The sequence below is a fragment of the Eleutherodactylus coqui genome, chromosome 1, assembly GCF_035609145.1.
Source record: "Eleutherodactylus coqui strain aEleCoq1 chromosome 1, aEleCoq1.hap1, whole genome shotgun sequence".
NCBI classification, from domain to species: Eukaryota; Metazoa; Chordata; class Amphibia; order Anura; family Eleutherodactylidae; genus Eleutherodactylus; species Eleutherodactylus coqui.
The window spans coordinates 245,865,384-245,891,831 of record NC_089837.1 but is presented as its reverse complement, the minus strand read 5'-3'; the positions used below and the strand labels follow the sequence as shown (position 1 = coordinate 245,891,831).

Sequence of the window (26,448 nt, the reverse complement as noted above, 5' to 3'; positions counted from 1 at the left end):
AGTGCTCCTGCCATCAAGGGGGCGCTCCATTAGCCATAACTAGTAGTGCTCCTGCCATCAAGGGGGCGCTCCATTAGCCATAACTAGTAGTGCTCCTGCCATCAGAGGGGGCGCTCAATTAGCCATGACTAGTAGTGCTCCTGCCATCAAGGGGGCGCTCCATTAGCCATAACTAGTAGTGCTCCTGCCATCAAGGGGGCGCTCCATTAGCCATAACTAGTAGTGCTCCTGCCATCCAGTGCTGGGGTGCTTGATTAGGCATAACTAGTGGTGCTCCTGCCATCAGAGGGGGTGCTCCATTAGCCATAACTAGTAGTGCTCCTGCCATCAAGGGGGCGCTCCATTAGCCATAACCAGTAGTGCTCCTGCCATCCAGTGCTGGGGTGCTTGATTAGGCATAACTAGTGGTGCTCCTGCCATCAGAGGGGGTGCTCCATTAGCCATAACTAGTAGTGCTCCTGCCATCAAGGGGGCGCTCCATTAGCCATAACTAGTAGTGCTCCTGCCATCAAGGGGGCGCTCCATTAGCCATAACTAGTAGTGCTCCTGCCATCAAGGGGGCGCTCCATTAGCCATAACCAGTAGTGCTCCTGCCATCCAGTGCTGGGGTGCGCGATTAGGCATAACTAGTAGTGCTCCTGCCATCAGAGGGGGCGCTCCATTAGCCATAACTAGTAGTGCTCCTGCCATCAGAGGGGGCGCTCCATTAGCCATAACTAGTAGTGCTCCTGCCATCAAGGGGGCGCTCCATTAGCCATAACCAGTAGTGCTCCTGCCATCCAGTGCTGGGGTGCGCGATTAGGCATAACTAGTAGTGCTCCTGCCATCAGAGGGGGCGCTCCATTAGCCATAACTAGTAGTGCTCCTGCCATCAGAGGGGGCGCTACATTAGCCATAATTAGTAGTGCTCCTGCCCTCAGAGGGGGCGGTCCATTAGCCATAACTAGTAGTGCTCCTGCCCTCAGAGGGGGTGCTCGATTAGGCATAACTAGTAGTGCTCCTGCCATCAGAGGGGGCGCTCCATTAGCCATAACTAGTACTCCTGCCATCAGAGGGGGCGCTCCATTAGCCATAACTAGTAGTGCTCCTGCCATCCAGTGGTGGGGCTCTCTATTAGGCATAACTAGTAGTGCTCCTGCCATCCAGTTCTGTGCCGACACCGCTGCCTATTTGGTGCTCTCCACATCTTACAGCAGAGCCTCTTATGGTTGTGGAACTGCCTGAAAAACTAACACACAAAATCCACATCTACTAGAGTCCTTCCACACGGGACGATTGTTGGGTGCTTCAGTGTATGACAGTCGTCCCAACAGTAATCCCTCTTGTACTATCACACCGGAGCGAGGACCATTCAGTGAATGGAGGAGCAGCGAGCTGGAGATCGCCCCATCGCCTGCCTCCATTCACAGTGAACAGGCTGCCATTCATAGATGAACGACGGGCTGTTCGCACAGGCAGATCATCGTTTGATTTATATGCCTGCAAAAACTGAACAACGAACAAATTATCATTCATCATTCACTTGCTGCCGACATTTACTCTGAACCTGTGGCTTATAGCGTGTTTTAGCGCACCCCATCATTGTGATGGGTTATGAGGTGTGATCAACGGGGAAAAATAGAGCAGTCAGCGCTTGAAAATCGTGGCGCTGAAAAGAGCTGTCCAGTGTCGCGATCAACGCATGTCTGTGAGGTCCCATTGAAATCAGTGGGTGTGTATACCATGATCTATGGCGTTCAAAACACCACATTATTTGCAGTAAAAAGCACTTGTGTAAGGCCCCCTGCCCACGGCTGGGATTCCGAGGGTGGTAAATCACCGGCGAATCAGATAAGCTGACCTGTAGAGAATTGTGTGCTGGCTCCTGCTCCCAGGCGGCAGCCGCGGGATACCGCAACGCCCATGGACAGGGGGCCTTAGAGTGGCCTATGAGGAATGTCTAAAATACTAACTAAATTCTAGGTGATACTAAGGCCACTCAAACATACATTCAGAAAACGCTGCTTGGAATCGTGCCATTTTTACTACGATACTGAGCAGAGTTTTTATACGCATATTGCAGTGTTTGGGTGCGTTAAAAAGCCTACGCAATCATTGTGATGAGGTGTGGTAAAAAGTACTAAAACGTGAAAATATAACGGCGCTCAAAAATCGCCATGTTAGAAATGCTGCATTCAAGTGCATGTGTGCAAGGCCCGATTGAAATCAACGGTGGCATTGTACCGCGGTTAGCACAGCACTCGGGCCGCCCCACTAATCGCAGTAAAAAACGGTGTGTGTGAGAGTGGCCTGAAGATTTCAGTTATTAAAGCAACTCTCCAGTTCCAGACAAACCTAGATAGTCGCACTGCTTGTCTGACTGGCTGGTGTACATTGTGCGTCGGTAGTCTGACACTACATGCTGCTCTGATTGGCTAGTGCTGCTCATGTGAACACACTGCTAACAATGCAGTGTGCATCAGCTAGTCAGAGAAGCGGCCATCTTGCTTTGTCCGGGAGGCTTTCCCCCTATTCTGGTGGTACTATTGTTCCGTTATCAGTCAGTAAGCTACACTACCCCACCAATGTGCTTACTGGGGCCATTTGTGAATGCTATATTAGACGGTGCAAATTTACACTAGACAGTCTTCAAATGTGCGGCATTTATCACAGCATCTAGTGAATACGGAGAAAATGAAGCTCCTGGTGAGAATTACATGGACAGCTCTAAGTGATGGAGGAAACTGATTTATGAGGGAGGACATCAACCTGTTTCAAAGCCATACAGTTTTTTCTTCAGAGCAAAAAAAAACAGGTTATGAAACGTTGGCATCCTCACCAATGAATCTGTTTTTTTACAGTGTTTTTAAGTGCAAATTAGTCTCGCTATGTCTGTGCCTGTTCAGATGTGTACATTTGTGTGTGTGTATTTGCCCCATCCAGATCACTGAGAGGTTCTAAAGCTCGCTATAACATCATGTATTTTGTTAGCCATTAAAAGGTATCCTATCTACAAGATGACTTTGTGTCTCTTGCTGGGAACAATCACATTGTGTTTTCTCCACCACTAAGACCGGGCTCACACGAGCGTGTGGTAACACCGCATGTATAACACAGCATTTTGCCACAGTGTGCCCCGGTGTATTGCAGCGTATGGCAGCGATATCAGCCTGCCAGTGACGGTGTATCTCACGCACGCTGTCATGCGCAGTGTTCCTGGTTTCATTATTTTTTTTACATTTCCTGCTCTGTCGCTTAGCAATATTGCGTATTATTGCTGCACATATACAATGTAGTTGGATATGTGCAGCGTTTAGTATGCACCCATAAAGAACAATAGGGCTCTATCGAGCCTAATAGGTGGTAAAATAGAACGTGCTGGACGTAGGTTAAAATGAGCTGCACTCTATAGTACACACAGAAGGATAATATTATATATATTATGGCTATGTGAGTCCCTCTTTGCAGTAGCCTCCTTCTTGCCCTCTTCTCACAATAGACTTCTATGGGGCAGCATGAGACACCCCCACTTCCTGTAATCCATCTTGGTGTCTGTTACTAGAGAGGGACTTCATTTGACAGTAGATTAGAAGGAGGGGAGACTGCTACTGGGCAGCACTTTAGAGGAATTTTCAGCCAAAAAATGTAATTTTTGGTAAATAAAATGATTTGCATTTTTGCTTATTATTCCATTGACTATCATATTAAAGGGATTATCTGAGGACACTCACCCCCCCCCCCCCCTAAATCTCCAAAAACACCTTCCTTGCAGCTTTTGTTTCTGCTGATTTTCTTTTTCAGAAGAAAAGTGATGATTGCATGACCCCCGGCCTTGTGACCGCTGGAGCTCACCACCTGCTGAAGGGAGCCAGTCATTGGCTGCAGCAGTCACAGTGATGTCATCACCAACTCCCTGTACCTAAGAGTGAAGTCTAGTTTGAACCAGGCCCCACCGAAACAGCAGCTGCAGGGAGGGGAAGAGTGTCCACTGTTATGTTACTAGGGCAAGCGGAGCGAGTTTTGAAGGGGAAAAAAAAGTGTGTTCCCCTATAACCTTTTTAACACCATTTGTCTCAAAGAGACCAAATAACTCCGTAGGAAGTGAATTGATTGATTTGCAGTATTTCTGCTGATTTACCTGAGAACATGTTCTGCTTACTTTGTAGGAGTTTACAATGGCGCAGCGAGAGAATGCCCATCATCTTCCACTTGCAGACACATTTGATGAGGATGAAACGGAAAGAGCCTTTCTTTTGTCCAAGCCAACCTGTTTTCTTATAGTTGGAAAGCCAGTAAGACCTCTTTTCATACAGCTTTTTTCTAACCCATATCTGCACATGACTGGGCTTTTACATACTATATTGTACTTTTTACTCAAAATGTTTGTTTTTAATGATGCTGGTTATTCAGGACCGGCCCATGAATGCCTATGGGTGTCGTATTATGAGTCCATGCTACCTAGATCAGGGATACATTTATATGACCATCCTAATCTCTCCTTTCACACAGTACTTATTACAGTCTGTGTCATATGTCATTGCCAATTTCTTCATGCTCATTGAGTGGACAAAATAAAGTAATGCATGTAGGAGCTCACTAACCAGCATGTTCTGTGCATGAATAGTCCAATACTGAATGCTGCTCTGGAGGACGCTGGCTCAAGCTGCGTTAGTAGAGATAAAGGGAAAAAGCTTCGGGACAGGCAGTGAAATCCAATTGCTTTATTTTGTCAAATCTACAAAAACATTTGTTACAAACCCAAGGTGTTTGCTCAGTTTGACCAAATAGAGCAGTTGGACTTTAGTTCCTGAAGCTTTTTCCCCTTGTCTTTTGAGGGACAAGGTAATCTGGACTCTGCAAGGTCAAGAAGTAAACATTGGGAATGACACTGTGATAAACATGGAAATGGAAATTGAAAATGACAAAATAAAGAATTAAAAAGAAAACAAAAAACCATTGGACAATGTAGAATTGCTGCCTCCTTCCTCAGGGAACAAGATTCACTGGTGACTACGGTAGATTGTTCACATCCAGAGCCCCCCCATATGCCGTTTCACCACTATGGGCCGGCTCTGGGTGGCACTCGGAGAGGAGAGGGCCGTTACACGGGGGGGGGCCCGCAGCCAATTACAGGATGCATACTCCCCGGGCACGCACAGTGCTCTTTTCCACTGAGAGACTGGAGTTGTGACCAATCACAACTGTAGTCTGTAAGTGCACTGTCGGCCGCGTGATTAGTCCAGCTGGCGGTGCACTGATAGTCTGGAGGAGAACGGTGTCAGCAATAGATGTGGTACGTTGAGGTATGTACCGCATGGCATCTTGTATGCATAGCTGGTTTAGGTTATACCAGCAGTACGTATAATTATATACAGGAGATATTCAGGTTATACCAGCATGGTCCATATCACTATATATAGGGGAATGTACATCCTGTATATAGTGGTATGGAGCATGCTGGTATCACTTGAATATCTCCTGTATATAATTGTATAAGTACTACTAGTAAACTTATACCAGCTATATATACAAGATACACCAAGGCCTTTGACTGCGTTGACCATGACAAGCTATGGCAGGCCCTACAAGAGCCGGGCACATCTAATCAAGGTAATAAAATCACTTTATTCCAATCAAGAAGCCAATGTGAGAACACAGTATGGGCACACAGATTGGTTTGGATCGGCAAAGGCATCCGACAGGGCTGCATCTTCTCACCCTTCTTGTTTAACCTATATGCAGAAGTGATTATGCGGAAAATGGACCTAGACGAATTGGAAACCGGGGTGAGAATAGGTGGAAGAAACATCAATAATCTCCGTTACGCAGATGACACAACTAAGCTTGCAGATACAGAAGCTGATCTGAAGCAGCTGATATGTAAGATCAAAACTGAAAGTGAAAAAATGGGCCTCTACCTGAATTTAAAGAAGACTAAAATTATGACAACCGCAAAAAATGGCCAAATTCAAATCAAAATCAACAATGAGGTCATAGAACGCGTGCAAGACTTCATATTCTTTGGCTTAAAAATTGACCAAGCTGGAGAATCTATGCCAGTGATAAAATGTAGGACAGCATTGGGGTGAAGTGCGATGCTAAACATGGACAACATCTGGAAAAGTAGGGATATCGGTATAGCAACTAAACGCAGGATAGTGCAAACCACCGTTTACCCCATAGCCATGTATGGATGTGAGAGCCGGACTGCGAAAAAAGCTGATAGGAGGATTGATACGTTTGAGCTGTGGTGCTGGTGAAAGCTGCTGCGTATAACCTGGACGGCGAGAGTAACAAGCAGAGAAGTCTTGAATCATATAAGACCTGATATATCACTGGAGGGCAAGATGACCAGGCTCAGACTCACGTACTTTGGCCATGTAATGTGAGCAAAGTCACTAGAAAAATCTATAATGCTTGGACAGATCAGTGGCAAAAGAAGACCTGTCCACCAAAGGACACGATGGCTGATACTGTCAGAGCTGATACTGGCATGGATATCACACAACTGAAAGAAGCAGTGCAAAACCGAAAAACATGGAGGGAGCTCTCCTGTAGGGTCGCCAAGGGTTGTGAACAACTGAATGGCTAACAAGAACTACTACTGGTATAAGCTGTACATCCAGTATGTAGTGATATCGTCCGTGCTGGCATACAATGCTATATCACTATATACAGGACTTGTATGTCTTATACCAGCTGTACATATATAATTATATACAGGAGATACCCAGGTTATGCTGGTTTCACCTGAGCTGAGGATTCCACTCTTCTGCTCCATTCGGTGATCAGGAAAGAGGAATTCCCGCAGCCGAACGGCTTTGTCTCTGGACGGAACAGAACACCGTCGGACGTACCCCATAGACTATAAAGGGGTGATCTGCTTTCTGTTCAGCCGTCTGGCTTTTGAACAGAAGAAAAAGTGCTGCATGCAGCATTTTGAGCCAAATCTGTAACGGATCCTCCGGCCAGAGGTTCCGAGACGGGTGTGAAACTAGCCTTACACCAGCATGGTTGATATTGCTATATACAGGAGATATATCTCTATATATAGTGATATAGACCATGCTGCTATAACCTGGGTATCTCCTGTATATAATTGCACGCTTTGCATACAAGTAAAAAATGCATGAAAAGCTTGCATGCGGTTTAAAAAATCCACATGGAGTTTTTTATAACTTAAAGGAGATGTCCCGAGGCAGCAAGTGGGTCTATACACTTCTGTATGGCCATAATAATGCACTTTGTAATGTACATTGTGCATTAATTATGAGACATACAGAAGTTATAAAAAGTTTTATACTTACCTGCTCCGTTGCTGGCGTCCTCGTCTCCATGGTGCCGACTAATTTTCGCCCTCCGATGGCCAAATTAGCCGCGCTTGCGCAGTCCGGGTCTTCTGCTGTTCTCTATGGGGCTCCGTGTAGCTCCGTGTAGCTCCGCCCCGTCACGTGCCGATTCCAGCCAATCAGGAGGCTGGAATCGGCAGTGGACCGCACAGAAGAGCTGCGGTCCACGGATGCAGAGGATCCCGGCGGCCATCTTCAGCAGGTGAGTATGAAGACGCCGGACCGCCGGGATTCAGGTAAGCGCTGTGCTGTTTGTTTTTTTAACCCCTGCATCGGGGTTGTCTCGCGCCGAACGGGGGGGGGGTTTTAAAAAAAAAAAACCCGTTTCGGCGCGGGACATCTCCTTTAAGCAGTTTCTTAAAGACTTATGTGGTTTTGAATATCAGATGCTGTGCTTTTTTAATTGTGGCTCAAAAATGCAACAAAACACATGAATACCACCTAAGGCCGGACTCATATGGTCATAAGCGTAAAACGGTGCGTGGGGTCACGAAGCATTTTACCGCTGTGTAGCCACTGGTGACCTGCCCTATATCTGCATATGGCCGTCAAATTGTACTGCGCATATCTCATGCATGCGGTCATGCACAGTCCACCTGTTTGGTATTTTGTTTTTTATTGTAATATTTTTTGTGCCATTGCAAAGCCACCCATATGCAATGTAATTAGCTGCGAAATAGAACATGCTGCTTTTTTTTTTTGTGATCGCTTATTACACAATTCCTACTTGCAAATGTGAGCAAAACTGCATATGGCAATGTATTTGATTGCCTGCAAATTACAGTGAATCACATGCACGTACAGCGCTCGCATAATATGTGGTAATCATATTCTTGTGGGAGCCCAGCCTAATTGGCTACAAACAAATATTCACGTTGTTTAGAAGATGTCATGTTTGACAAGCTTATGCCAAGGGACTAGTTCATGCATTTAACTTTGTTTTGGGGCTATATGCTGCACGGTTTAGGTAGAGGTATAGATACAGGTGGGGAAGGCCCAAGCTGAACTCTTGTACCCGGGTCCCTGAGCCTTTAGTTATGCCCCTGGTATAATAATGCATTTGCAGTATACTAACTATTCCTGGATAGTCATATGATCAATGCTATTCCAAGGTGCAGGCATGTTGCAAAATCTATTCAGAACTATTATAACACTATGATAGTTTAATGGAATAAAACCTAGTGACCTGCTTCTGTGCTGCCAAACCTGAATTTTCAGTTGTTGCTAGAGTAAGGCAAAGAGGCCACGGGCACAGAAAGCTGTTTTCTGGCAGCAAATAGTACAGATTAGGGCCCCCTTGACAAGCTCCTCTTTCCCTTTGTTTTGTCATTCAGTGGAGATCTCAATGTCTGGACCTCACAATACTATTTTCTAATGTTTTTGTGTGCAAAAGGTGCAAATATACTTCAAGAGTGGGTTCACACATTGTTTTTTAAAGAAACAGCATTTTTTTCCCCCATATTTTTTGTCCTTTTTTGCCATGGCCGGATTTTAGTAAGTCAGTAGGAAGGTATAAGCAAATAAGGGAGATGGAACAATACCTCCACAGTGCTGCAGTGCATCTCCCTTATTTGCATATTACCTGGAGGAGCATGAATGGCCTTTTAAGTCTCCTCACTCAGTCACCGTCTAGATGCTCTCCCTAAGGAAGTTATAAAACACACTATTGGAGTATTTGGGGGTCTAGAGACCTTTTTTAATCTTTTATAGCTCTAGATGTAGCATTTTCTTCATGCATTTTTCCACAGACTTCTATATAGTGGAAAAATGTGTATACAAAAAACTTCATCAAAAAGTAAAGCTTGTTAAAAACGAGTGTGTATATGCCCGTACTGGACTTCCGAATTCCTCCAATTTCTTATAGAGGTTTTCTTGATCAGGTTCTGTAATTGTGGCATGCTTCATTGGTTTCTTTATGTGCAGAACTATTTGCTTAAACAAGCCTTGATTGTAGGGTAGGATTTCTCAGTAGATATATCACCTGGAGCCTGTATGGCAGAGCCTCTATGCACCAAAGAGCCCTCTTGGGACACCCTCCATGTGTCAAAAAGGAGAGCTGCTCTAGTAGATCCTGCGCAGATGCCCATCCCTTTGCATGGCTACAAACAAATGCTACATTTGAGGAATGCAATAAATATTTTCCTAGATTTGGTGATTTCAGCCTGATGCCAGAGGTGAATGAAGTCGGATCCATGGCAATTAGTTCACTTCAATTGACTGACAAATAAAAAAAGGTGTCTGCACAATGCGGTGTATGATATTGGTACCTAGACTGCAGAAATCCCAACATCTGTTTGTAGCTCTATTTCTTCTGCTTCTATTACTATATTTGTAACAATGTGGAATTCCATGCTTAGTATTTATATTTTCTAGGGTACGGGAAAGGTTACCCTCGGAAAGAAGCTTTCACAGTCGTGGAACTGTATTTTTATTGAAGGTAACAGGTTTTCTGTCTTTGTGGTTTTAAGTATTTAAAAAAAGTATATTGGACGAACTTTAAAGACCCCTCTAGTCGGTGTTGCTAAGAGCATTCCTAGTGATGCTGAATAACCTCTTAAGTACCAGGCTGTTTTGTACCTTAAGGACCGGACACTTTTTAGGGATTTTACCCATGTGGCGGTTTTACTGCGGTATTTTGTTTCCTTTAGCTACCAAAACTATTTTTGCCGTGGGTTTTTTTTCTGTGACATATAGGGCGATTCTTAAAATATCTGTTTCACTGACTTTTTTTGTTTTTTAGTTTGATTGAGGGTAAGATGCTAAAAAAATGATATTTTTTTTACATTTATAGTTATTTTTTTTATTTTGTATATTTATGATAAAATAGAGTATGGGTTCCTCTCTTTGTTTCAAACATTTTGATATATAATATGTATGGTTTTACAGGAAGCATACGGCGACTGTTTTGGTTGGCGTCGGTTTTGGGTTATTTTCTTTCTTATGTATATATTGTTGTTTTATTCTGGAATTTTGTTTTACTTATTTATGTAATTATGTTTTTTACCATCTATGTCCCCCATGATGTCATATAAGACCTCTGGGGGACATTCACTTTTTTCATTTTTTATTTGACACTTTCCCACTGTAGCTGGGGCATCCATAGGAGCCCCAGTTACAGGTAAAAGCAATCCCTGTAGTGACATTAGTCACTGGCAGAGCTGCCCAGGGTCTAGTATGACCCTCCAGCTCTGCTGTAGCAGGGAACCCCGGTGGTCACATGACCCCCCCCCCGGCTCCCGGAGGCATATATTTATATTCCACAACACTTCTGCTCAATTCACCCCAAACAACCAATCACTGTGAATCAGCCAACCCAAACAACCAATCACTGTGAGTCAGCCAACCCAAACAACCAATCAGGTTTTGAATCGAGCAGAAGTGTTGTGGAATATAGATATATGCCTCCCGGAGTGAAAGTTACACTTCTACTTTCACTTTTGAGTACACAGCGCTCATTGAGCACGCTGTGTACTTGGGGAAGGAAAAGGCAGGAAGGGTTAAATAACCCTCCTGCCTTCTCCTCATGGTTATCAGCTGTCACTAACAGCTGATAACCCGTTCTGCCCCTTATTGATTGCAGAGCCAGGAGGCTTAAAGCCCCACCGTAATTTTACTATCGGCGGAGTTTTAACCCTTTCCAATCCAATTTGTATCCTGGTTTTCCTAGGGGGCTTACTCTTTTTCTGTCATTATACAACAGCGCTATCTGTTGGCTAAAGCCAGTACTGCATGAGGTGACACATTGGATAGGCTCCAACAGCAAAGAGGCTGGCAATTTACAGTAAGAGAACCCCGACGGACGTCTTCCAACATCGGAGCTGTAAAGCCTTAAATCATAATGTCTTAAGACGTCAGACAGTAGATTGGACAGGGTTTAGCCCAGAACCAAGCACCATATATTTACCGCGCCTGGTCCTTAATGGGTTAAAGGGAACCTGTCATGTTCATAAATTAAGTTCTGGTGCTATTAGGGGACATGGCGTGGAGCCAGGTGAGGTGTTTTTATACTGACCTGCTCCCTGGATTCAGCAGTCTCCACCTCTGAAATCCCAGCAGCACACGAAAATCTGACTCTTGTATAGGAGAGTGCAGGCACACAAAAAGTCTATGGGAAAACACACACACAGGACTCTGAAGAGTCAGATTTTTGTACACCGCTGGGACTTCAGAGGGGGACACTCCTGAATCCAGGGAGTTGGTGACAATAAAAAGTACCTCATTTGGCTCCATGTCACGTCGCCTACCAGCACCATGACTTAATTTAAATGAAGTTCTTTAATTCTGGAAACAAGTGGCAGTCCAAGATCAAGTGAATAAAAGATGTCCAGTTTACACTAGGTGAATGTTGTTGTATCATTTTATACTTTCTATCAAAGAGATTGATTGCAAGGCCACCCATCTCCTAACTGAAGTCTCCAGCACCTGTTCAGCTTGGAGCTGGAGCCAATAGGAGGAGATATCAGCAGACCACCACTGCCTGCTGCTTTTCGTGATTTTTTGGAGTCTCAGCGGTCCAACTACCACTGATCAGGCATTTATGGCATATCCTTTCAATATATGCAGTCCTGTCTTTCGTATTGTTGGAAACGCAGATTAAAAGGAGCCTGTTGGCTGAAACATGTGGTCCAAACTGCGGGCAGAACATTAGAGAGCAGGAGGATCTGAGCAGTTTAGTATATAGTTTTATAGTAAAAGATTCAGTAGAACTTGTGTTCCATTCATTTGTATCCCTGCTTATTCTGAGCTCCGAGGTCTAGTGGACGGTCCTATTAGTGTTGACAACTATTTCTGTAGATACAGTGAAACACAGCTGTCAACCACTGCTAGGACCGCCCAGTGGACCTCTATGCTCAGAATGAATAGAATACAAGTTATTTTCACACAAGGGGACACATGGGGCTATTCAACCAAATGTTGCCATAAAACCCTATTGTGGTTCAAATTTAGTTATACACAACCACATGTCATTCAGATGCTAAAATCCACCAAAATTTAGGCATGTGAAATTGACTTTTTCAAATATCTACTGCCTTGCAGAACAGTAAGATGACTTTAGAATTGTTTGTGTTGTTTTTAGATGTATTCTGACTTGAAGCTAGGGCAATATATATGTTTCATAAATGTTTTAACGCTAATGTCTTATTTTTGTCTGTTTGTTATTTTCTAGCCAAGGAACTGATTAATGAGCACATAAAGCGGGAAACAGCGCAAGGCATTATGGTTGGTGATATTTGTTGAATAAAATGCTACATTATGTTGCTTAATTCTTGTATGGAAAACTTAAGACGATAATATTCATAAAAAGAAAATGTCAGGGTGCTTGGGTCCGGGTAACTGGGAGTCTCTGAAAACTTCCCACAACCCCTGTCCCTACCTACTTGCCCCCCTAGGCTAGGCCCTCGGGCGACAGTTCCTAGACTGGCTAGGGATGCGGGGCAGGAGCCAGACACTCAGACAATACAAGAAACAAACACACACTAAGGCAGGTCAGGCAATCCAGGTCGGCAACAGAGAGGAACGAGGTACAAGGGGTCAGGCAAAGTCAAAAGTCCGAAGCAACAAGTCAAAGCTGAAAGTCAAATGCACGAAACGCGGGTGTAGCTGGAGACCAAACATACACTGGCAACTACTTGTACAGCAGCTGGTTGGGGCGAGAGCGTGACAGAAGCAGGAACTACTCACAAAGCGATGGAAAACTTTCCCCCCAGCACTAGCTGGCCAGGCGGGGACAGAGGACGCTCGCCTGGCTGCCATGGCAACAGGGACACAGGGCGGCGCCTGCTCCGCCCCTAGCAACCTGGTGGCATACTGGACTGTGGCGGCCAGGGGAGGTCACCAACACTGGGGCTCCACTGCGCCGCATCCCAGCCACCTGGGTGATAGTGCTTTAGTTTAAGATCCTGTGTGAAAATCTGATCATTGCTTTATAGTCAGCAATATTCCTCAAAAAATGTGGATAAATAAAATCACTCCTGTCCCCAGTATGGCACAGACAGTACCTCTCTGGAGAGCAGGTTACACGTGTTTGTCACATACACTACTGGTTACAGATGCAAAAACTTAGTTTGGCATGACTTGTTTATAGGAATTTGAAGATCAAGCTGAAGTGCAGGATTATTACGTAATGATATAAAAGGCTTATTTCAGGTTTGATTTTTTTAATTTCTTTTTCTATAGAATAGAAAGTCTTATGGTTTAGGGCTCCCACACACTTGTGTTTTTTTAACATTGTGTTAATACTGGGTTTTTACTGTGATTGTCAATGGGACTTTCTAATGTTAAAAACTCATCGCCCGGTGTCATCATCCTGCTTTCGACTACTATGAGCAGGGTAATTTTAAATTTCCCAGGCCTCCCGGCCTTCTGCATGTGCGCGTGAAGTCGGCATCAGGTCCTCAAACACCAAAACACTGTGAGACATCACGGAGGACTCTTAGCTTCCCTCATGAATCTGATCCGTGACGGGAGCTAAAACTTTATCTTTTTTAAATTTCTATTCACTTTAATGCGATCGGCGTTATCCATTGGATAATGCTGATCACATGACAGGGGGTCGTCACTGATAGCCGGCGTCCTGCTGATCCAAGTAGATCGCGGCATGGGAAGGGTTCACAGAGAGAGCATTCACAGATGGGAGGACAGGGGTAGATGCACAGCTCTGTATTGCTCATGTGCAGTTCAGAGTGCTGGAAGCTCCCGTCTGTCTGCTTCAGGAGCTTTCTCTGGCACTCTGAGTAGAAGGAGGTTGGTGCTAGTAAGTTGAAGGACCTGTAAGCTGTGGGCCGAGCTACAGGGCTGGCCAGAAAAAGAAGATCTGTGCATGATAGACATTGTAGGTAACTTTCTGCTGTTGTGTTTACTGCTGAAGTGATGCTTGAAAACACAGTGGCAGATCGACAGTTGCACTGGATGAAAAAGAGGGTCTAGAGCACAGATAAAAGGAACAGGTGGTCGCTACCATGTTTCCCTAAAAAAAAAGCCATAGCAAATTGAAAAAAAAATAAAAAAACATCAATACTCGCCTAGCCAGTGGCATCTGGTCCCCAGGGCTGCCACAGGCTGCTGTGTCCTCTGAACTGACCAGAACTCTCCTTCTCGTGACGGGGCTTTGAATACCCCGCCTCCAGCAAGTAAGTGCTGTAATTGGATCGAGCACCAGCCAATCGGAGCTGGAACTCGATCATTCACAGCCATTCAGTGAATGACATGACTGAATGGCTGGGATTAGCTCATCGATCGCTGGCTCTGATTGGCTGAGCCACTGCGTTCATGAGCCAATCACAGGACTTGCTTGCTGGAGGTGGGGTATTCAAAGCCCCGTCACTAGAAGGAGAGTTCTGTGTGAACGCCGAGGACACTGCAGTCTACCACATTGCCACCAGAGACCAGCAGCGCCAGGGACCCAGATGCCATGGACCAGGTAAGTATAAGCACTCCCCCCTTCCCACAAAAATAAGACTCTGTGCCTCTTTTGGGGCAAAAATTAATATAAGATAGCATCTTCTTTTCGGGGGAACACGGTACTTGGCTGTGCTTTCAAGATTTCAGCATTCTCAGAATCTCGAATCACAAACAAATATTATAACAGCAAAAACAGACAGAAGTATTAGGCCGGCTTCACATGGGCGGGCCAGACAGATTTGCAGACAATTTAAATGGAATTTACAGATGCTGGGTAATGCAGTACCTAATGGGCGTTTTTTTGCCATGTGACTTTTTCTCTGTAGATTCAAGAACTACTTTATAAGGGTCAGAGTGTACAAGATGAACTGATAATGCAGCTTATAGTGGACAAGATAAATTCTGCAGAAGTCGCCCACCATGGTAATGTGCTACTCTACATAAGGGACAGACCTGCTCACACTGTGCCATTTTGATGCAATGTTTGCATGCTTTATTTTAGTTTCTTTGGCCAAATCAGACACCCTTTATTTAAAATTGCTAGTAAGATAAAACAGTAATGCATACCTTGCTGTATGGCATCCTTCAGTTGTGTTTTTATTTCGCTCCTCTATTATTGCAGATGTGCCAATAAAAATGAAAGACTTAATGGGAAAAGGCACCTTTCTTACAGAGATTTTACAGAACTATAAAATAAGGCTAAATTCTGAAAAGAAAAATGGATAAACTGTGTTGTACATGTTCCATGATATTTTGGTGTGCAGCTTGCCCGTGTATCGGTATAATGACGTACTTTGCATGGGTGAGCAAGCACTTGATGTTCATACAGAGCAGTCCATGAGCTAACCGTCCAAGCTAACACAGAGGACATAACAAAGTTTATGTACCCTAATATATTGAGAAAAATTATTTCTATTATTTAGTCCAAGGCAACGTTGCTAAGTAGGGCTGAGAGATTTTAGTTTTTTAACTTTGTGATAAATGTAGGCAAAATTTGGAATCCATTGACTTTATTTATAGAGCTGTAAAGACAATTTTGATTATTTTTTGTAGTCAAAAACACTGATTCAGTGCTATATTTTAATACTTGTGTCTTATATTGAAATAACAATAGTGTACTTGAATAGGAAGGCATGGATGTGTTACACGCATATGGGCCCCTGGGGTCCCAGAATATGGCTTTCAATTTTGTGTTGTGGCTCCTGTAAGACAGAGAATAAAACCTAATTGCAGTGTGGAAGCATAGCATCTGCGAAGCAGAGCTTCGCTTTTTGTTCACTCTTAGTCCCGTGGAACTACTGCTTTGACTGAAGTAAATCGTGTTTGAAGTGTCCACCTTCTGTTATGATACATCCATGGAGCCGTTCAACAGCGCAATCCAGGGCTGATGCTATCATTATGGGACTTTGTTAGTAAACAGTGAAATGCCGATTCAGTGCAGATTCAATGAAAACTACTATTAAGAGCATGGCCCAATTAGAAGCCAATGCAAATTTCAGCATGAACATGAGGGTTGAAATTTGGCATGATCGTCTCTTTGGACCTGCATTCTCTCCAGGAAATCTCAATGCAGATCACTACCTGAATCTCCTGCAGATGATGGTGTATGACTTCATGGATGATCTTTCACTGCTGTAGCAGAAGGAGGCCACTTTGAGTATTCTTTCCTTACTTTAGTCATAGCAATGGTCCCTTGGGGGATGTGGAAAGCAGATTTCTGCTTCTCACATGCTACTCTTTAACTATGCCATTGGATTTTACTCTCTTGCAGGGACCACAGCACAAAATTGAAATCCATGTTCCGGGGCCCGTGTGCATGTAGCACATCCATGCCTTCCTATTCAATTACCCTGTTGATATTTCAATATACGACACCAGTAGTGAGATACAGCACAAGTCTTCTTAAGTACACCCTGTATAGTAGCCGTATGTGCATTATAACAGTGTAACAGCACTAAAGGAAATAGCACGCTGAAGAGAAAAAAATCTGAAAGGGGAACCTGTGATCTATAAGCACTAAAAACCCTTTGTTCTGATAATCATTGTGTAAACCAGCATTATCCTATGGCGTGTACGATAACTCACTATGGTGAGAAAAGCACTTTAATGCACAGGTAACTCCACATTGTCATTTTGTTAGCGCAGAACGTATTTTGTAGTTTACCTTTCTACTGATTACCTAAGAATCGCTAACATATTTTATCCACCTTTTAGGCTATTTGCTTTGTGGGCTCCCATCCCTCTGTGAAGAATTCATTAAGATTCCAGAACAGATTGAGCTAATAAAGAATTTTAAATTAAAACCTGATATCATCATCAATATCAAGGTAAAATGCTGGAGATTAATCATACACAATTCTGATTTGCATTAACGAGATTAGTGTCAATTAGCTATGAATAATAAATAGCACATGAAAAGATAAAACAGGCGAACAACCGCTTAACCCATGCGATCAAGAAGGGTGTATGGACCAGACTCGGAATCAACAGTGGACAGCTATCGGCAACAGCCACGATCGGAGTCTGCTCTGATCATGGCAGTTAACTGTTTAGATGCAGCCAGCTGGAGGAGCGTGCTTCCTCTAGTGCCCCAACCTTCCCCCTTCCACCCTGCAATGTGATTGGTTATCATGACAGCCTGGGGCCTGCTGAAGGCTTCCATGGTTGCCATGCATACATGCCTATTAGGCCACTCTCACATAGGCACTTGAAAAAGCACTGCATTTTTTTAATACCGCACTTACTGCGTTGACATCTGTTTTTGACAGCGTTTGACTGCGTTTTCAGGACAGTTATAAACTAAGCGAAGCAAGCTCATAATTCCAGAACTGAAAACACCCAGTCAAAAATGCTGCTGAAAACGTAGTAACCACATTCTACCTGAAAACTCTCCCCATGCATTTTAATGTGTAAAGCATCGCATTTTAAAATGCCGAAGAGCATAAAAATAGAACAGACTGTGCTTGAAATACGCAGTGTTCACTGCGTTTTAACATTTGTCTGAGAAGCTGCATTGCAATGAATGGTAATGATTGACACTGTTTAGCGCTGCGCTTAAACGCGCCCCGTTAAACGCAGAAGAAAAAAGCCTGTGTGAGAGTAGCTTTACAGCTTTTCCAGGGGAATACTATTGATCTACCTATCATCAGGATAGGTCATCAATAGTGGATCGGCCAGGGTCTATTGCTCGGGGCCCCGACCAATCAGCTGAATGGGCGCAAGCTGAGGATTGGTCATCAATAGTATTTCCCTGGAAAACCCCTTTAACCCCTTGAGTGGCGGGTTTCTTACCACCCTGTCGTGCCCACCAGAGCAGGTTTTTTAAATGGTCTAATCATTTAATTTCAACTCATTTTGCAGTCGCATTCCAAGAGCCATAACTTTTTCATTTTTCCATTGACACAGCCATATAACTTCTGCATAACTTCTGTAAAAAAATTTGTAGGGCAATTGGGGGAAAAAAAGAAATTCTCCCATTTGTTTTTTGGACATTCAGTGTGCAGAATAAATAATGTGATAACATTATTCTCAAAGTCAACACAATTCCGCCGGCCACCCAGCAGTAATAATAGTGACACCCCCTCCCCCCCAGCGGCCCCCCTGCAGTAATAATAGTGACAACCCCCAGCAGTAATAATAGTGACACTCACCCACCAGTAAAAATAGTGACATCCCCGAGCGGCCTGCCAGCAGTAATAATGCCCCCCTATCCCCCAGCAGGTCCCCCAGCAGTGATAATGCCCCACTCCCCTCCAGCGGTTCCCCAGCAGTAATAATGCCCCCCCTCCAAGGGCTCCTCCAGTGGGTCCTCCAGCAGTAATAATGCCCCCCTCCCAGGGGTCCTCCAATGGGTCCCCCAGCAGTAATAATGCCCCCCTCCCCCCAGCGGTTCCCACAGTGGTTCCCCCAACAGTAATAATGCCCCCCCCCCCAGTGGTCCCTTAGTAGTCCCCTAACAGTAATAATGCCCCCCCCCCCCAGCGGTCCCCCAGCAGTAATAATGCCCGGTCCCCCCCCCCTTCCCCAGCGGTCCCCCCAGCGGTCATCCCAGTGGTCATAATGCCCCCCCAGCCCCACATACTTACCCCTCTTCCTCGTGGAAGCACTGACATTACAGTGTGCCCCAGGATCAGCACAGATAGCAGCACTGAGTGAATGCCTGCAGGCATTCACTAAGGTGGTAATTGGCCAACGGTGACGCGTGCCAGCAGGGAGGGCTCTGCGTGCCATAGATTCGCCACCACTGGTTTAGGTGCTCCCCTAGACCAGGGGTGAAAATATAGCGTTTATGACCTCCGTCCCAGGCCTCTCACTGGCAAAGCCAAACTCCTACTGCGAAACTGAGGAAGGGGAAATACCCTGAAACAGCTGTCTGTACATGGAGTCTGGCTTTGCTTTTAATTACCAGTCGTTGATACAAGGCTTGTATAAAGAGTCTAACTTTGGCTTGAAGGAATGCTGCCTTCCAATAGGTGGCACTGTGGAGGATTTATTCCATCTCCCTTATTTGCATAATACAGTTTAAGACATTTAATATTTATTTTTTTTGTGTTCAATGAAAGTGTCCAGACAAAGATTTGAGTAGAAGGCTAAGCGGACTTAAACAGGATCCTGGGACAGGCAGGGTTTATAAACGTGAAGAATGGGATCCTATTCTAAAGGAGAGAAAGAAGCCACCTCAAGAGGGAGAAGAAGGGGACGAGGAAGAAGAAGAGCTAGAAGAAGAGGTAAGATTATTCTAGAGTTCTGGATTGCAACAGATTACACAGAGTGGTGGCATTGTCACTGATAACATAAGATTTTAACCAGTTAGTGATGTAATCTCTAAATTCGGCTTTGAAAAAACAATTAAAATAAATGTGTCTGCCTCAATTTTGCACATATTGGGCACATTCATCTAACACCAACATTTTACAAACCAGTCGTAGATTAGTACCCTTGGAGTAAGAGTCTCAAAAAATTTGCCACATTGTGGGCTGCCTGTATACCTCCTCCTGAAAATTTACATCATGTAAAAAATAAGGCTCTGGCTGTGATGTGAGTACATTGGCTTCCAAGTTGTGGGCAAGCTGATGGGATGCTGGAGGGGAGCCATACCTCTAGCCATCTGTATAGACACTATAGTCTCTATTAACCATAACATATAAGCAGATAATGGCCGCGATTGGAGCTTGCTCTGCTTGCAGCCATTGCCGGTCGCTGTCACCTATCAGAAAAAGCTGATGTCCACCAGGTATGAAGCACTCTCCGCTTCCCAGCCCCTTCATACAACCCCTTGCAACCTATGATGGGTAAATATACAAATTTTGGGGCACAGCTCCTTTGCTTTACTTTTACACCACTCTGACCACTTTACAAAATAATTGGGTTGGGCTTAGAGGGGATTGATAAAATCACGCAAAACCTCACAAATTTACTAAGATTTGGGTCAGAAATTGGCATAAATTAAATCTATGCCAGCTCAGGACTGGGGTAGATTCCAGTTTGCAGTGCATAAGTGGCCCGAGATGTACCACATTTATTAAGAAGCATGCTTCTCTTAACAAAATTGGCGGCTCTTACTCTGGTGATAGTTTAAGTCTGGCGTATGAAATGCCAATCCTAAAAAATATTCCCCATATTGACTGTAAATAATTACATTCCTCGCGTATCATATAATCTATGACTTTTCAAACACATTGATCAGTTCTCTTTCACCAGAATATGCTACAGTATTTAAGGGCATCACGTTTGCTTTCCTATTAGCCAAAATTAACACAAAACATTTTGTGCTACTTGACTAGTAGAAGAGTTGGAGCAATAAATGTACACCTTACACATTATTCTAAATGTTCTCATGACAGGGGCGCTCCTCCTGTCTCTCTGCCCCCCTCAGTGGTGAGGAACAGTTGGCAGCTATGTATCTGAGGAGGGCAGGGGGAGCGCTCCTCTTATAAACACATGTATATGGTATGGTGTATTTTTTAATCACCTCTATTAGTCCAGTCGCATGATATTTTTGTGCCAGGCTGTCTATTAGGAAAGCAAACCAGGCCCCTTACTGTGCTGCCCTTACAAAGAAAAAGCTAGCATGATGACACATCCTCTTTAAAAAAAAAAAAGGTCTGCTGTTAGAACGCTTTTTGTTGCTGGATTCAGCTGATTTTGGTAGGATCTGCTAATGATCTCACATCATTGTTGTCTGCCCAACTGTTTAACTACATCTGCTATTAGGGGAGGATAGGTTGAATAGGTGGGGTTCTATTCCTTTTGGTTCTTTTGTTTCCCCCTTGAACTAAACATCACTGCAGCTGTCTGGCAGTGGCGTATTTCCCAATCTAAGCTTGTGTATAAATATAGAGGATTTAGACAGAATATCTTGGCATCATTTATATCACAACGCCAACAGTTTAACAGCACAGGCGGAAAATAAATTTACATGCAAATTTTATAATGAAGGAATATTATTTGGTGTTCTGTTCTATTTAGGAAGAGGAATTTGACAATTCGAAAGAAGTTTTGAGCCAACTTGTGTATAGACCTGAAGATTTTCCTGAAAATGTTGATGAGCGCATATGGTTATATAAAGACACTCTTTTGCGTCCTGTAGAGGTAATGTACTGAAAGTGCATTTATGTATAATTGAGAAACCTTGTATATTTAAAGGGAATGTATCGCCTAGAAATTGTTTTACTAAATAAAACGAGATAGGGAAACATCTTTCTTTTTTCTTCTAAACTGTTTTTGTTTTCAGACTCTAGATTTTTTTAAATTTTATTTCCTGTGCATGATAATAGAGACGGCCATTTTCCAAGGCTACAGCTCTGTTAAAAGAAGTTCAGAGGTGTGCTTCACAGAGGGAACTAGTGTCTGAAAATGACTCATTGACTTTTTTAGGAAAGTGTTCTAAACATGGTCTTTGCTCTGCACTGAGGTTATTGTGCAGAGAGGGGGGGAAAGTTAGTTGTGATGATTATCCATTTATCCATATGATTATCCATTTATCCATATGATCCTTATGATTATCCATATTTTCTCTGCATATGCAGGTCTGCACATATGTTATCTATATATATAAAGGCAAAAGCCCTCACTGAGTGACGCTCCACTAATTCTCTAACTTCCTGGTGCAGTACAAATGTAAAATTTGGAACAAACATTCTTTAGGTCCTAAATAGGAAAAGTAAAGCAGTCGCAACTTAATTATTCAGTTCCGAGTGCCAAAGTAATGTAACTAATAACACACATCTGTAGTGCATAAACGTAAAGTTTGCCATGACCATTCTTTGTCCTAAATAGGAAAAGTAATGTGGTTAAAACATCAATATTCAATTCTATGTGTGAAAATTTGCAATACATGAAAGAGTTCTTTTCTTAGAAACCATAAAGGCTAGGGAAATGATTTGTATACTGAGGAGAATTTGCCTCAGCTCTATGTGTATATACTAAGGAGAATCTACCTCACCTCTGTGTATATATTGGGGAGAATCTACCCCACCTCTATGTGTATATGCTGAGGAGAATCTACCCCACCTCTCTGTGTATATGCTGAGGAGAATCTACCCCACATCTATGTGTATATGCTGAGGAGAATCCAACGCTCCTCTATGTGTATATGCTGAGTAGAATCCAACGCTCCTCTATGTGTATATGCTGAGGAGAATCCAACGCTCCTCTGTGTGTATGCTGAGGAGAATCTACCCCACCTCTCTGTGTATATGCTGAGGAGAATCTACCCCACCTCTCTGTGTATATGCTGAGGAGAATCTACCCCACCTCTCTGTGTATATGCTGAGGAGAATCTACCCCACCTCTATGTGTATATGCTGAGGAGAATCCAACGCTCCTCTGTGTATATGCTGAGGAGAATCCAACGCTCCTCTGTGTATATGCTGAGGAGAATCCAACGCTCCTCTATGTGTATATGCTGAGGAGAATCCAACGCTCCTCTATGTGTATATGCTGAGGAGAATCCAACGCTCCTCTATGTGTAAATGCTGAGGAGAATCCAACGCTCCTCTATGTGTAAATGCTGAGGAGAATCCAACGCTCCTCTATGTGTAAATGCTGAGGAGAATCCAACGCTCCTCTATGTGTATATGCTGAGGAGAATCCAACGCTCCTCTGTGTATATGCTGAGGAGAATCCAACGCTCCTCTGTGTATATGCTGAGGAGAATCCAACGCTCCTCTGTGTATATGCTGAGGAGAATCCAACGCTCCTCTGTGTATATGCTGAGGAGAATCCAACGCTCCTCTGTGTATATGCTGAGGAGAATCCAACGCTCCTCTGTGTATATGCTGAGGAGAATCCAACGCTCCTCTGTGTATATGCTGAGGAGAATCCAACGCTCCTCTGTGTATATGCTGAGGAGAATCCAACGCTCCTCTTTGTGTATATGCTGAGGAGAATCCAACGCTCCTCTATGTGTATATGCTGAGGAGAATCCAATGCTCCTCTATGTGTATATGCTGAGGAGAATCCAACGCTCCTCTATGTGTATATGCTGAGGAGAATCCAACGCTCCTCTTTGTGTATATGCTGAGGAGAATCCAACACTCCTCTATGTGCATATACTGAGGAGAATCCAACGCTCCTCTATGTGTATATGCTGAGGAGAATCCAACGCTCCTCTGTGTGTATATGCTGAGGAGAATATAACTGATCTCTGTGTGTGTATATACTGAAAGGCTGTAAAGTACATAAGGAAGCTGCCATGGACTGCAGGGATGGAGCATGCCTTTGAGGCTAAGAAGGGTCTGCAATCTCCAGTCTTTGGGTAAATTTGAATAAAAAGGGGCATTAACCTTTTAAGGGTAAAAAGCGAAGAGAATGGGAGGGGTGGCACATTCTGCAGAGGGACATCGGTACATGCAGTCTGAGGAAAATCTAACGCTCCTCTGTGTATACATATTTTATTCTTCAGTTTCTCTGAAGTAACCACGACTTCATAAAAATTTCCATGTAAACAACAGGTAAACACCTGTACCAAGTGACTCGGGTGCCTGCGCCTTGAGCCATTTTTCTTTTGCTTTCAATGTGAACTAATTGGTACCCTGCAATTGCGTTGGGCCATCATAAGAAATACAAATATATTGTAGAAGTGATCAAACTATCACAGGTTCAGCTCTCCCATGAGGACTAAAAATGAATGTAAAAATCGTTAAAACCTCCTTTTCTATTTCTCATGAAAAAAGAAAGAAAAAAAGAAAGATAATTGGTATTGACACATTCGTAAAAATCTGTACCAATTAAAATGTCATTATTTATTCAACATGGTCATAATAAGGGAAAAAAAGCTTGCCAGAATTATGTTTTTTAGGCCCTACTACTTCTAAAAAGAAAAAAAAAACATAGAATAAAACTTGATCAAAAAGTCTTATGTACCCCAAAGTGGTACCAATAAAATCACAGATTGCCCCACAAAAAAAAACAAATCCTCACACAACTAGAGATGAGCGAACGTACTCGTCCGAGCTTGATGCTCGTTCGAGTATTAGCGTGTTCGAGATGCTCGTTACTCGAGACGAGCACCACGCGATGTTCGAGTTACTTTCACTTTCATCTCTGAGACATTAGCGCACTTTTCTGGCCAATAGAAAGACAGGGAAGGCATTACAACTTCCTCCTGTGACGTTCCAGCCCTATACCACCCCCCTGCAGTGAGTGGCTTGGGAGATCAGGTGTCACCCGAGTATTTAAATCGGCCCCTCCCGCGGCTCGCCACAGATGCATTCTGACAGAGATCAGGGACAGTGCTGCTGATGCTGCTGCTGCTATAGGGAGAGCGTTAGGAGTTATTTTAGGCTTGAAAAACCCCAACAGTCCTTCTTAGGGCCACATCTGACCATGTGCAGTACTGTTAAGGCTGCTGTGAGCAGTGTTGCACATTTTATTTTTTTGTATATCGGGCGTGCAGAGCATTGCGTCCTCAGTCTGCAGTCCTTGTACATAGTATAGGGCCAGTACTGGTGAGGCAGGGAAAGAGATATACTGTCTATATAGGCAGTGGGCTTTTTCAAACAAATTTGGGAAAAATACTATCTTTGGGCTGCCTGTGATCGTCTTGAGTGTACTGCGTCTCTGCTGGGGGTAGTAGTCCTAATTATTACGCAGCTAAGTGTTACAGCAGGCTTGCGCAAAATTCTTTCCTGGCTCTGCGTTGCCCGTTATATCACCGCCGTCATCCCGTCCAGAGGGAAACAGTATACATATATACGCTGCCTACAGTATCTGTCTGCTGTCTCAGCTCAGCCTTTAAAAAAATAGAAGCAAAATACTTAAGGCCTACTAGTGGCCTTTGGACACTTGACTGCTTCTGCGCTGTGAATTCCACTAGCTCAGTCATACGCACCTACGTCTCACTACAGGCTTGCGCAAAATTCTTTCCTGGCTCTGCTGTGCGTTCCGTAAGCGAAGTCAGCCTCCAACCACAGGCCAATAAGCGGCACATTTAATTACAGCGTTCTGTTTCTGCACTACTGGTAATACACCATGCTGAGGGGTAGGGGTAGGCCTAGAGGATGTGAACGCGGGCGAGGACGTGGAGGCCCAAGTCAGGGTATGGGCGCAGGCCGAGCTCCTGGTCCAGGTATATCGCAGCCGACTGCTGCGGGATTAGGAGAGAGGCACGTTTCTGGCGTCCCCAGATTAATCTCACAATTAATGGGTCCACAAGGTAGACCTTTATTAGAAAATGAGCAGTGTGAGCAGGTCCTGTCGTGGATGGCAGAAAGTGCATCCAGCAATCTATCGACCACCCAGAGTTCTACGCCGTCCACTGCTGTCCAAATTGATCAGCCTGGAGATGCTGCCGTATAGGCTTGTGGAAATGGAGGCTTTCAAAAACATGATGGTGGCGGCGGCCCCGCGCTACTCGGTTCCCAGTCGCCACTACTTTTCCCGATGTGCCGTCCCAGCCCTGCACGACCACGTCTCCCGCAACATTGTACGCGCCCTCACCAACGCGGTTACTGGCAAGGTCCACTTAACAACGGACACGTGGACAAGCACAGGCGGGCAGGGCCACTATATCTCCCTGACGGCACATTTGGTGAATTTAGTGGAGGCTGGGACCGAGTCAGAGCCTGGGACCGCTCACGTCCTACCCAACCCCAGAATTGCGGGCCCCAGCTCGGTGCTGGTATCTGCGGCGGTGTATGCTTCCTCCACTAAACCACCCTCCTCCTCCTACGCAACCTTTGTCTCGCAATCAAGATGTGTCAGCAGCACGTCGCCAGCAGTCGGTGTCGCGCGGCGTGGCAGCACAGTGGTGGCCAAGCGTCAGCAGGCCGTGCTGAAACTACTCAGCTTAGGAGAGAAGAGGCACACGGCACACGAACTGCTGCAGGGTCTGACAGAGCAGACCGACCGCTGGCTTTCGCCGCTGAGCCTCCAACCGGGCATGGTCGTGTGTGACAACGGCCGTAACCTGGTGGCGGCTCTGTAGCTCGGCAGCCTCACGCACGTGCCATGCCTGGCCCACGTCTTTAATTTGGTGGTTCAGCGCTTTCTGAAAAGCTACCCACGCTTGTCAGACCTGCTCAGAAAGGTGCGCTGAGCCGCACATTTCCGCAAGTCCAAGACGGACGCTGCCACCCTGCGCACCCTGCAACATCGGTTTCATCTGCCAGTGCACCGACTGCTGTGCGACGTGCCCACACGGTGGAACTCTACGCTCCACATGTTGGCCAGGCTCTATGAGCAGCGTAGAGCTATAGTGGAATACCAACTCCAACAT

General features: G+C 44.6%; 1 protein-coding gene across 4 annotated transcripts in view; it reads left to right on the top strand.

Moving 5' to 3' along the window:
• AK9 (adenylate kinase 9) overlaps positions 1-26,448 on the top strand; it is a 165,503-nt gene that overhangs the window by 1,516 nt on the left and 137,539 nt on the right. For all 4 annotated transcript variants that reach the window (XM_066607687.1, XM_066607671.1, XM_066607680.1 and 1 more), the window contains exons 2-8: positions 4,146-4,271; positions 9,702-9,765; positions 12,496-12,548; positions 15,056-15,152; positions 16,944-17,056; positions 19,292-19,456; positions 21,198-21,320. In XM_066607687.1, coding sequence (XP_066463784.1) covers positions 4,155-4,271; positions 9,702-9,765; positions 12,496-12,548; positions 15,056-15,152; positions 16,944-17,056; positions 19,292-19,456; positions 21,198-21,320 — 732 coding nt within the window. In that variant the 5' untranslated portion in view covers positions 4,146-4,154. The remainder of the gene's footprint in view (positions 1-4,145; positions 4,272-9,701; positions 9,766-12,495; positions 12,549-15,055; positions 15,153-16,943; positions 17,057-19,291; positions 19,457-21,197; positions 21,321-26,448) is intronic.